At 40.7% G+C, this 12,495-nt stretch overlaps 1 protein-coding gene across 2 annotated transcripts in view; it reads right to left on the bottom strand.

The window, feature by feature from the left end:
- ENTREP1 (endosomal transmembrane epsin interactor 1) overlaps positions 1 to 12,495 on the bottom strand; it is a 62,949-nt gene that overhangs the window by 22,488 nt on the left and 27,966 nt on the right. For both annotated transcript variants that reach the window (XM_072762327.1, XM_072762318.1), the window contains exon 3: positions 1,812 to 1,922. In XM_072762327.1, the coding sequence (XP_072618428.1) occupies positions 1,812 to 1,922 (111 nt within the window). The remainder of the gene's footprint in view (positions 1 to 1,811; positions 1,923 to 12,495) is intronic.

The raw sequence follows: 12,495 nt of genomic DNA, 5'->3' as shown, positions 1-12,495 counted from the left end.
CTTATGAATAAATAAATTTTTAAAATCTTAAGAAAGAAAGAAAGAAAGAAAGAAAGAAAGAAAGAAAAGAAAAGAAAAGAAAAGAAAAGAAAAGAAAAGAAAAGAAAAGAAAAGAAAAGAAAAGAAAAGAAAAAGAAAGAGCAACAGGTTTGTGGTGAGTCCCTGAAGAATTCTCCTACTGGGGAAGGCCAGGGCTTAAAGCATTTTAAGAAATGCAGCACCACCTCCACTTGTACCCTCCTGCTTTCCAAGGGGTAACAAGGCCTTGTCACCAAGTTCCAAATAGATGAGATTGACTACAACTTCTCAAGAATCCATTTCTTTTGCTTTGTGCCACAGGGAAGTATTTGTCACTGAGAAGTCGTTTTATTTTATTTTATTTTTAAAAAAAAATTTTTATTTATTCATTCATAGAAACACAGAGACGCAGAGGGAGAAGCAGGCTCCATGCGAGGAGCCCGATGTGGGACTCGATCCCAGGACTCCAGGATCGCACCCTGGGCCAAAGGCAGGCGCCAAACCGCCGAGCCACCCAGGGATCCCCAAGAAGTCCTTTTAGAAAGTTCAAAGATGGCCAGCAGTTGGGCGTACGCCCAAAAGAATGGAAAGCAAGGTCTTAAAGAGATATCTGCATGCCTATTTTTATGGCACTTCACCATATTTGTGGTTAAAAAAAATGTACAGTATATGTGTGCAATGGAATATTATTCAAGCCTTAAAAGGTTAAGAAATTCTGACACATGCTGCCGCATGTGGACATGTGGAAGGCATTAGGCTAAGTGAAATAAGCCAGTCACAAAAAGATACAGCTGGGGTGCCTGGGTGGCTCAGTCGGTTAAGCATCTGACTTTGGCTCAGGTCATGATCTCAGGGTCCTGGGATTGAGCCCCGCATTGGGCTCTCCCTCCCCAACTCGTGCATGTGCACGTTCTCTCTCTCTCTCAAATAAATACATAAAATCTTAAAAAAAAAAAAAATACATGCTGTAGGATTCCACTTATATCAGGCACCTGGAGTAGTTGCATTCTCAAGAGTCAGAGAAGTAGAAGAGTGGTTGCCAGAGGCAAGGCCCAGTGGGAAGGGCAGGGGAAGGGCCAGGAGGGTGGGGGAGTAAATATGTACAGAGTTTCAGTTTTGCAACAAGAAAAATGTTCTGGAGATTGGTTGCACAACAATGTGAATGTACTTTAGCTACTGAACTTAACTTAAAAACAGTGAAGATGGTACATTTTATGCTACATGCATTTTACCGCAATTAAAAACTAAAAGAAAAAATTGGGAGGTTATGCAGGCCCACAACCTCTTATCCACAGTTCTGAAGTCCAAAAAGCCCTGAAACCAAGTTTTTATTACACCCTGCTGTCCTGGAGTCCAATGGAGTGCTACAGAGTAAAGAGTGGATGCATCAGGATTATCTTCTCAAAACCCAAAAGAGTCTGAAATGCTGAAACATAGCCGACCTCCAAAGGTTTCAGATAAAGGGCTGCTGACCTGTATTCTGACAATCTCCATTTCCCCTCTTGGGATGAGAACAGAGAGATATTGCTTGTGGACAACTGACCATTTCACTAACTAATGACCTGGTATCTCACTGCGGTTCTGGGGCTCTGCTCTCTGGTCTCTGTTTGGAAAAAATAACTGATGACCTGAGTAAAACAATTAGCAGGCAAGCCTTTGTTTTGTGTTCTCATTTCCGCTGACTGACTTCAGATTTCACTTTAGGGGGTTGCTGGGTACACGCTGGCACCTCCAGGAAAGCCATACAGGCCAGGGTGGGTGCAAGCACACAGTGGTGTTTTAGGATGACTTACCAGATCACACCTGGGCACACTGGACACAAACTGGGCCCCCTGGCAGCCGAGGATAAATCCAGCTAGATTTAAGAGGACACACACCACGGAGAGCAGCACGAAGAGGTTCATCTGAAGCGGCAGGAAAAGAGGCCATTAGAAAAGACAATAGCTAAATTCAGAGATAGTTTTGTCTGAGTTAAAAAATAATTCATATTCTCTTCCTAGCAGACACACTTTTTTTAAAGAAGTCGGAACTATGTTTTAATGTATGAACTTTTTGTTCATGTTTTAGAATTTTTCAATTTTGTTGAGGAATACCACTGCCTCTCAAGTCTTACACTCAGTAATTTCAAGTCCCTAGTTCTTCCTCTCTTTGCATATAAAGAAGCTCTGACTCCCTCAGCTCCGATCTGTTCATTGCATTAAGCCATAGCCAATTCCTCCTTATGTCATCACTATTTATTCAGAGTTTTGCAGGATCAGTGGTAAGTAGGCAAATGGAGAATTTTAGCATGTAAGTGGAACCCAGGAAAGTCAAAGTGCTCAGAGCCCTTACTGGCCAGAAGTCTCCATATACAAGTAAAAACAAAAGTAAGTCTTTTCTCAGTTCCAAACAGTGTAGGTGCTAAAAAATAAGTCCACAGTGATCTTAAATATACTTTCTCTAAAGTTAAATGCTCCAAACGTTATGCTAGATAATTCAGAATTGACAGAAATCAATCAGGGGGGCAGATTACTTACTGCAAATTAGAGACTACTGAGGCTTTTCCACTTGAGAACTATATTTATTATCAAAACCAAATCTTATTGCAAATATAAAAGATTGGAGCTAATGACGATCGTTAGAACTAAGCATCAGTTAGGGTAGCTAATGCCAGAGTTGGCTGTTAAGTGACTTCACATATGAATTCTAGTTTGGAAAGCTGATTCTTTGTTGCTGGTATTCCAAGAAGCTTGAAAGTGTCTCCTCTAAACCCATGTTATGAGTCAATATTTAATATCACATGATGCCCCTTTTCTTAAAAGGAATTCTTTCTGCCTTTCCAGGAGTAGTCTGGCTTCTGCTTCTCTCCTTATTTTGTTAATCTGTAAAAGGACCATACACTCTGTCATCAAATGTTGGAGGAAATGCTGGCATCAGCTGCTGTGTTACTGTTTCTCATGATTTCACAGTGTCTATAGGGCTTGACTGGAACAGCATGGAGCACAGCCCTCTATGTACTATGTCAGTCATTATCACGCCAAAGCTTTGGAAAAGGAAGATGTAAAGTTGGCCAAGGACAAAACATGATCTTCTCACCTGGGCTGGCAGTTGCTATTCAAAGAGACCCAATACATCTGGAATTTTCACACCCAGCAACACAATTATTGTTACTATGGGGAAGTCTAACTTTCCTTCAAAAATTATCTTTTCAGGGCAGCCCTGGTGGCGCAGCGGTTTGGCGCAGCCTGCAGTCCAGGGTGTGATCCTGGAGACCCGGGATCATGTGCCACATCGGGCTCCTTGCAGGGGGCCTGCTTCTCCCTCTGCCTGTGTCTCTGCCTCTCTCTCTCTCTCTCTCTCTGTGTCTCTCATGAATAAATAAATAAAATCTTTTTTAAAAAATTATCTTTTCATGCACTATCAGATGGCTTTAAAAAAAAAAAAGTGTGGTTATAATCCTTATGTCCACTAGCACATCAAAATCTTCCTAACTATGGGGCACCTGGGTGGCTCAGCCAGTCGAGTGCAACTCTTGGTTTTGGCTCAGGTCATGATCTCAGTGTCTTGAGATAGAGCCCTACATAGGGCTTGGTGCTCAGCTCAGAATCTTCTGGTCATTCTCCCTCTGCTCCCCCACTCATTCAATCTCTCTCAAATAAGTAAATAACATCTTTTTAAATAAATAAATAAATAAATAAATAAATAAATAAATAAATAAATATTCATAACTAAAAAATTAGCAGCATCAGATATAGAATGAGTGAGGGTTCATTACTTCCTGCACTGGTCCCCAAATCTCTTTATTAAAATCTTGAATCCAGGGCAGCCCGGGTGGCTCGGCGGTTTAGCGCCGCCTTCAGCCCAGGGTGTGATCCTGGATACCTGGGATCAAGTCCCACATCAGGCTCCCAGCATGGAGCCTGCTTCTCCCTTTGTCTGTGTCTCTGACTCTCTCTCTTTTTCAAGAATAAATAAATAAAATATTTAAAAAAATAAAAAATTAAAAATAAAATCTTGAATCCAGCTCATCAAATAACACTGTTAGGAAAACCAACAGATGAGCCACAGACTGGGAGAAAATACTTCATGTATATATTAAACAAAGAAGCTTTATCCAGGATATACAAATAATTTTTTAATTCAATAATAAAAAAACAGCAACACAAAAAAATGGGCAAAAGACTTGAACAGGAAGATACAGGAATGGTCAACAAGCACAGGAAAAGTCATTCAATATCATTAGTCATCACGAATGCAGTTAAAACCACAGTAAGGAGATCCCTGGGTGGCTCAGTGGTTTAGCGCCTGCCTTTCTGCCCAGGGTGTGATCCTGGAGGCCCAGGATCAAGTCCCGCATCAGGCTCCCTGCATGGAGCCTGCTTCTCCCTCTGCCTGTGTCTCTGCCTCTCTCTCTCTCTCTCTCTGTGTCTCTCATAAATAAATAAATAAAATCTTAAAAAAAAACACACACAGATACCACTCACATTAACTAGAAGAGTTAAAATTAGATAGAATGACAAAAGCAAGTGTTGGTAAGGATAAGGAGCACATGGACAAACACATTGCTTATCTGAGGATAAAATGGTGTTGCCATTTCTTAAAAACTAAATATAAATCTCCCATGCCAAAGAATTCCAAATACAGTTGGCCCTTGTACAATGCAGGGCTGAGGGGTGCCAACCCCCAACCCCTGCACACAGTGCAAAATCAGAGTATGACTTCTGACTGCCGATAAACTTAACTATTCATAGCCTATTATTGACCAGAGCCTTGCTGATAATATAAACAGTCGATTAACACATATTTTGCATGTTATATGTATTATATGCTGTATTCTTACAATAAAGCAAGCTAGAGAAAAGAACATGTTACTAAGAAAATCAGAAGGAAGAGAAGATATATTTACAATATTGTACTATATTTATCAGGAAAAAAACCTGCATGTAAGTGGAGCCATGAAGTTCAAACCCCTGTTGTTCAAAGGTCAACTGTGATTTATGAAGATAGTCCACCTCGACTCCCTATTCCTTAAGTATGTGCTGCACAAAGTGAGTTCCTTCCAAAGAACACAATATGGAAAGGCGAAAGGGAGCAATCTTCCAGTGGAGAAACCTGACAAATATGACATCAACCAGGTGACCAAAGTTAACGTTGCTGGTAAGTCATGTGGATGGCATGTACCCTTGATACCATGTGCTGAAAATGGCATTTTACCTCCGGTTCTTCCTCTGCCAAACCGATGATAACCTCAGTCTAATCATAAGAAAAACATCAGACAATCCAACTGAGGTCCATGCTACAAAATACCTGACAAGTACTCTTCAAAACGGTCAAGGTCATCAAAAACAAGGGAAGTCTGAGAAACTGTCACAGCTAAGTGGAGCCTAAGGAGACATGACAAGCAAATAATGTGGTAATGTGATATACTAAGCTGGGATAATGGACAGAAAAAGAACATTAGATATAAACTAAGGAAATCTGGAGGTGCCTGGGTGGCGAAGTCAGTGAAGCAGCTGCCTTCGGCTCAGGTCATGATCCCATGGTCCTAGGATTGAGCCCCAAGTCTCCCTGCTCAGTGGGGAGCCTGCTTCTCTCTCTCCCTCTGCCCGCCTTGCTTATGCTCCCTTGCACTTTTAAAATAAATAAATAAAATTTTAAAAAAACTAAGGAAATCCAAAGAGTATGTATTTTAGCTGATAATAACGTCTCAATGTTGGTTCATTAGTTGTGACAAATGTATCATGTCAAAGATGGGGAAACTGAGTATGCTGTATACAGGATCTCTCTGTGTTATCTATGAAAAACTTCTGTAAGTCTAAAACTATTCTATAATAAAGTATTTAAAAGTTTTCTATTAATATATTTATGTATATTATGTATATATAAATCTATTTATACAAATATTAATATATTTGTATTAATATGTTGATAATTAAATGTATTTAAAAACTGCAAAAAAATCTGAATATATGCCTACCTTACAATCTGCAGTTCCACTCCTAGGAAAAGACCCAGAGAAATAAGTGCAATTGCCCACAAAAAGACAGAAAAGAATGTTTATAGCAGCTTTATCAGACCAAAAGTGAAAATAACTCAAGTGTCCAAAAGCAGGATAATAAGTAAGCATATTGTGGTATTTTCAAACAGTGGAATAACTTCCAGGAACAAAAAGGAACACACTACTGATAACAACACAAAGAGGTTCAAAGACATTGAGTGAAGTAAACCAAGTACTAGATGATTCCACTTACATGAAGTTCAAGAATAGACAAAATAATCATGGTGATAGAAATCAGAAGAGCGGTGCCTGTTTGGTGGGGGGAGGGGATTGACTGAGGAGAAAGCAGAGAATTTTCTGAAATGACAGAAATGTTCCATATCTTGTTTTGGACAGTGGCTACATGGGTATATCCAACTCTCAAAACTTGGCTAACTGAACACTTATTATTAGGGATTTATATAAATTATATTTATTATATTAAAAAGAAAGCAAGAAAGACAATTCTGAATCCACCTGCCAAGACGGGAGTGTGAGATCATACAATGAATGAGGCTACTTCTCAAATGTCAGAATAACAAACAATCTGAGAGATTGCTCCAAAGATTCACTGCCTGGTAGACTCAGCTTCTCTCTCCTGCACTGGATGAGCTGCCAAGGAGAAATCAAAGTCAGATTACCAGCACACCAAACCCAGAATGAGGACCTGGGCCAAGGCACATAGGCCATGTACAAAATCACTGTGCACTGTCCTCCAAACGTATTCCTGCATGTGGCTTTTCTATTACTATCATTAAATATCAGACCAAACTTACTGGCTATTTGGTCATCTGAATTACTCTAGTGTAGACCACAGCAGCATGTATCAGGCATGGGGGCTATTAGGATACCAAGCATGTGTCTTTCAGAGGTTGGACCAGGTTCAAGGGTATACAATATTGGAGTTATAAGGGACCCACTTAGGATTTACAGGGACTTTCAGGATAGACCTCTCTGGCTTTAACCTAGTTATAATCATATAACCTCCAAGACCCAAATTTCCATCCCAGTCATCACAAGAGGGTATCCCTACCCCCAACAGGAGGCAGTAAAACATCAGCTACTAAGGAAGAAACATCATAGTCGCAAAGTGCTCAACTATATCTCAGAAGGGGAAGAATTTCTTACAGTTCTTATGTGCTTTTAAAAAAAAATCATTGCATGGGGATCCCTGGGTGGCTCAGCCTGCGGCCCAGGGCATGATCCTAGAGTCCCGGGATCGAGTCCCATGTCGGGCTCCCTGAATGGAACCTGCTTCTCCCTCTGTCTGTGTCTCTGTCTCTGTCTCTCTCTCCCTCTCTGTCTCTCTCATGAATAAATAAATAAAATCTTAAAAAAAAAAAAAGAAAAAAATCATTGCAAGTGATCTGAGTTTTCTTTGTGGCAACCACCTGAATTTGGAATCAAGATACCTAGTTCAAAATCAGGCTTTCCCACTTGTTCGTTGTGATATTTTAAGCAACCTCTGTAAGACTCACTTTTCTCATCAGCTAAACAGGTCCACATTCCTACCTCACAAGAATAATGAGAGAATCACACAAAATGATGTAAATAAAAATTCTCTGCATGCTGCAAAATGCTACGCAATCGGTTTTATTAATAATAATAGGCACTTCCTCTTTGGGGGAGAAGCTTGTTATTACAAAATGAATTTCATGAAACGAATTTCACTAGGTCTGGGACCAGCATTCTGGTCTTAAAGCTTTTAATGCACCTGAATTAACATCTTTATAAATTTCTTCCACATATTTGACCTAATTTTTTCCTGATCTTTAAGCTTAGTTCCTATTGTTCTCAACTCAAATTCATTACCACCTGCTCAGCGAAGTGAACGCCATGGGTTCCAGTTCCTAAATTCTATCGAGGCCAACTCATCATTGGGATTTACCATCAGGACATAGAAATGCCCAGAGTCAAGGCAGAGATGTCTTTCTAGAACTTGCATTTTAGACATGAAAGACAGTGGGACCCAAAAAGTGGAGAGCTTGCCCTCTGTGACTGGCACCCTGTGGCTCTGAAGGGTAAGATGCAAAATCCAAGATCCAAAGAGCGGGTCCTCTCACAGGGACTGACAACATAAGTGACACTTTTTATGCTTTTGGTTTTACTGTTACTAACTTGAGCCAGTACTTTATGATACTTATATACCAGGTAGCTTGATGCAAAGGTATTATATTTTTTATTTTGGTCTTTGGAATTCACCTCCACTTTGATCTCTTGCAGTTGTGCCCCCAGTTCATTCCAGGTCTCAATTAAATGATCCAATAAAACACTGTTTGGGGAACCTGAGGTCACCCAGAAGAAGCATCACTTTCAATTTGCCTGTTTCTGCCTGCTAAAAATTCCTTATAATCCCCATCACATAATATCATTAAATAATTATGCCTATCACAGCTTGGTATTGTTGACTGTCTTATTTGGTACAAGATTTCAATTCCCTAAATAGGTTGACCTTTCCCTACTGTCTAAGGACTCGTATTTTGCTGCTTCTTCCCTACCGCTCCAAACTCAAGATGCAGCTGAAACTCACCCAGCCATGTTTAAATAAATAAATAGTTCCAGAGATTGTGTGAAGGTTGCATTGTTTAAAAATGAGGAGGTTTAATATGGTGGAGAGAACATAAGCATTTAGTGCTACCAATTCATTAAAATGGTCCTGAAGAAATAAACAAACAAACAAACAAACAAATAAATAAAATGGCTCTGAAGGAAAAGTCTTAAACATTTTAAAAATTTATTTGTTTATATTTATTCATGAGAGACACAGAGAGGCAGAGACACAGGCAGAGGGAGAAGCAGGCTCCCTGTGGGAAGCCTGATGTAGGACTTGATCCCAGGACCCCAGGATCATGACCTGAGCTGAAGGCAGATGCTCAACCACTGAGCCACCCATGTGCCCCTGAAAGAAAAGTTATAAAGGCAGAAATCCATAAGACAGAAAGAAAAGGAAAACACCATCAGAATTTTAAAAGCTGGAAAGCTAATGGGCCAGTGTGAATTGAACTCAGGGGTCTCTGAGAAAAGAGATTCCTACAATAGCAGTGAGGAAAGCCAAAACCACAGGATTCGCTCCTCAGACTCTCCAAATGTTCAGAAATGGGCAGCAGTGAAAGTGAGGCTAGAAACTGCACTGGCTTGGAGTCTAAGAAGCAGTTAGAAATCGGTACAACCACTATGAAAAAAGTATTGGTGTTTACTATTTCTAACAAAATTCAACATCTACGGCCCTATGACTCAGCAATTCACTTTTAGGTGAATTTAGGTGCAAGACAATTAATGCATGTGTCCATAGAAAGACATGTACAGGCATGTCAGAGCACTGGTTCATGACAGCCTCAAACTGGAAACAACCCAAATACCCAAGAATAGGAGAACGGATGAACAAATCATAAGCTCATAAAGGGAATAACACTCAGTGCTGTGGTCTGAATGTCTGTGTCCCCCACAAAATACATATGTTGAGACCCTAACTCCAAGATGTTGGTATTGGGAGAGGGCACCTCAGAGGGGTGATTAGGTCTTGAGGGTGGAGCCTCATGCATGGGATAAGTGAATCTGTGTGTGTGTGTGTGTGTGTGTACCCACGCATTCACATGCAGGTGTGCATTTCCATTTAAACATCAAAAGCGGGATCCCTGGGTGGCGCAGCGGTTTAGCGCCTGCCTTTGGCCCAGGGCGCGATCCTGGAGACCCGGGATCGAATCCCACGTCGGGCTCCCAGGGCATGGAGCTTGCTTCTCCCTCTGCCTATGTCTCTGCCTCTCTCTCTCTCTCTGTGATGACTATCATAAATAAATAAAAATTTAAAAAATTTTTAAACATCAAAAGCTCACCAAATTCTTCATGAAGAGAAACTTCTCAAAAATTTCCAATTTAAAAAATATTATCAGTTCAGAATTCTTTCCCTTCACGCTTTTATTCATCTTTCTTTCCTTTTTTTTTTAGTGAGAGGGAGTGGGGAAGGAGCAGAGAGACAGGGAAAAGAGACAGAGAATCTTAGTCAGGCTCTGCGCCCACTGTGGAGCCCAATTGTGGGGCTCAATCTCACGACCCTGAGATCATGACCTGAGCTGAAATCAAAAGTCAGACACTTAACCAACTAAGCCACCCAGGCACCCCTTTTTATTCATCTTTTAATTTCCCAAGAAAATACCACTGGTGGTCATTTAAATGCTGTCTTCCCCACCCCCCCTCCCCTGCTCCCCATATACAGCCTTTTGATACTACTTGAGATAAATGAAGCCAAAATACACTTTTCTCCAGTGGGGCACAAAATCTGAACCAAAGACACAAAGACATAGATGGTCTTAAATTATCCTGAATGAGTGGATAGAGGAATCCATCCATCAATCTATAAGCAAAGGAAAGAAAGCCAATTCTTTATGATAAATACTACATGGAAGTATCATGCATTCTTACTAATATTCTAGAACATATACAGAATAGATTCTGAAGGGCAAACACTGGCTTTACTATCACTGCTTGCATGAAAATGGCTACCACCACTGTTCCTCATGGAAACTACCACTTTCTAGGGAAAGAAAATGGAAAGAAAGGGTTGGGATTCCTATCCGATTATTTCAAAGGAAGTACGAGTGTAGGTGGTGAGTAAGTGGGTAGAAGAACAAAGCACACAGTCCTTAGAATTTATGTTATGTTTTCCCATTGAAACAAGAACACTGTGTGATCAAACTGGGAATCTAACCAATATTTTAACATTTATGTCCTCAGAGACAAGGAGTCCAAGCTCCAAACCACTGATTAGTCACTGGTTAATAAGACAAATGTCATACAACCTTTGACAGTTAATATAACTGTTTAGTTAGCTCTTAACATTTACCATTTTAATTCAATTTGCAGAAGCATTTTAATACAAAGATGTAGAATCATGAGCAAAGCTATCTGAGCACCACACACTTATGCTGGAAAAAAAATGAAGACACCAAAGTAAAATGATCCCTGAACTAAGTTAGCAAAATGAATTTTAAGATTGACCACCCAGCACCAGGGCAACCAACAAAACATAACAAATCACAGCTCAAAGCCCAGACTCTGGCTGCTTTAAACTATCTCAGGAGCTCATACACTCACTGGCTTGGTTTGTCTGTGTGCCTTTAATCCTTGGATCCTAAAAGAACCTACTCCAAGGCTTCACTTCCTTGACACCCTTTAAACTCCTTCCAGAAGTTTGGCAGATATATTGCCAACATCCAGACTGGTTCCCTTTGCCAACAAGCCAAACACAGGCCCGTTGCTCTGAATGCAACCAGCCATCTCCCTTTCCTTTCAAAGATATTTAAGTATCAGATCTATTCAGGTTATTGCTGTCCCCAGATTCTCTTTTTATAACGTGTTTAAAATATAATAACGTTTATCTCCAGTTCCTTTTTCAATAGGCGCAAAAGGCTTCTTCCTATCCCCACCAGAGTGAGACAAATTGTCATCAGTTTGTTTGGGACCCAGCCTTGAGGTGAGCTAAAAGCACTTACGACAGAGAGTTGCTAATTCCTGAAATGTAATGTGCAAATCATTCCTGAAATGATTTGAAAATGAACAAATCTCAAGGGTACTTCCAGGGCTCCTTGCTCATGAAAAAGAAATCCTGCCTTGCTGTGGGGTCCTTTCCCCTGTTCCCTGGCAGATCCCCCAGTCTCCATCACCCCTCATTGCTAGAAAAGTGGCTTTTCTCATGACCTGAGCAATCAGGCAGAGCAGAAGAGGGGGTGCCCTCAGCGAGCATCGGGCTCCATTATTCCCCGATGTAACTTAGCTCTATCACCCTAAATGGGTGTGCCCTCATCAGGAATGGGGTAAGGACCAGGAGGAAAACACCCTAATGAGAGTCTCAAGAGAAATAATCGAGAGGATGACGTGGCATGTGAGCCTGGCTATTCAAACAAGGTGAAAGGAGCAGAAATGAGGTTTGCTGCAGCCCTTGGGAATAAGGTGGTAGAAGTAAATGTGGATTTGAAGATACTAACAGCCACAGGAAGGTGTAAACAAAGTTGCAGATCTGTGATTCTTGAGCCTCTACTTTTCTTACTCCTTTATTCTTTTCTCCTTTCCTCTGTGCTTCTCTAGTTTTGGTTCTTTCCCTCCTTCTAGTTGCTTCTCCACTGCTGTTAGCTTCTCAAGGATTGGCATGTTGGAGAATCAGATCTCTTGACTCCCTGGCAATGGAGATGTCAGCTCTTGAGAAGCTATGTAGAGTCAACAGTCTCCACAGATGGCCACCACCAAGTTTGCCTTCTGTACCTGCAGGCTGTTTCTCACATCAAGCGGTGGAGTTCAAAACACACTGGGGAATATTATCCAGCCTTAAAAATGAAGGAAGTACTGGCATATGCTACAAAGTGAATGAGTCTTGGAAACACTATGCTAAGTGAGATAAGCCAGATATTGCATGATTCCAACTATAAGAGGTACCTACAGTAGACAAAATCATAAGTACAATGGTGATT

This window comes from Vulpes vulpes, chromosome 1 (assembly GCF_048418805.1).
Source record: "Vulpes vulpes isolate BD-2025 chromosome 1, VulVul3, whole genome shotgun sequence".
NCBI lineage: Eukaryota > Metazoa > Chordata > Mammalia > Carnivora > Canidae > Vulpes > Vulpes vulpes.
The sequence above is the reverse complement of the archived record's forward strand: the minus strand, read 5'-3'. Positions and strand labels throughout refer to the sequence as shown.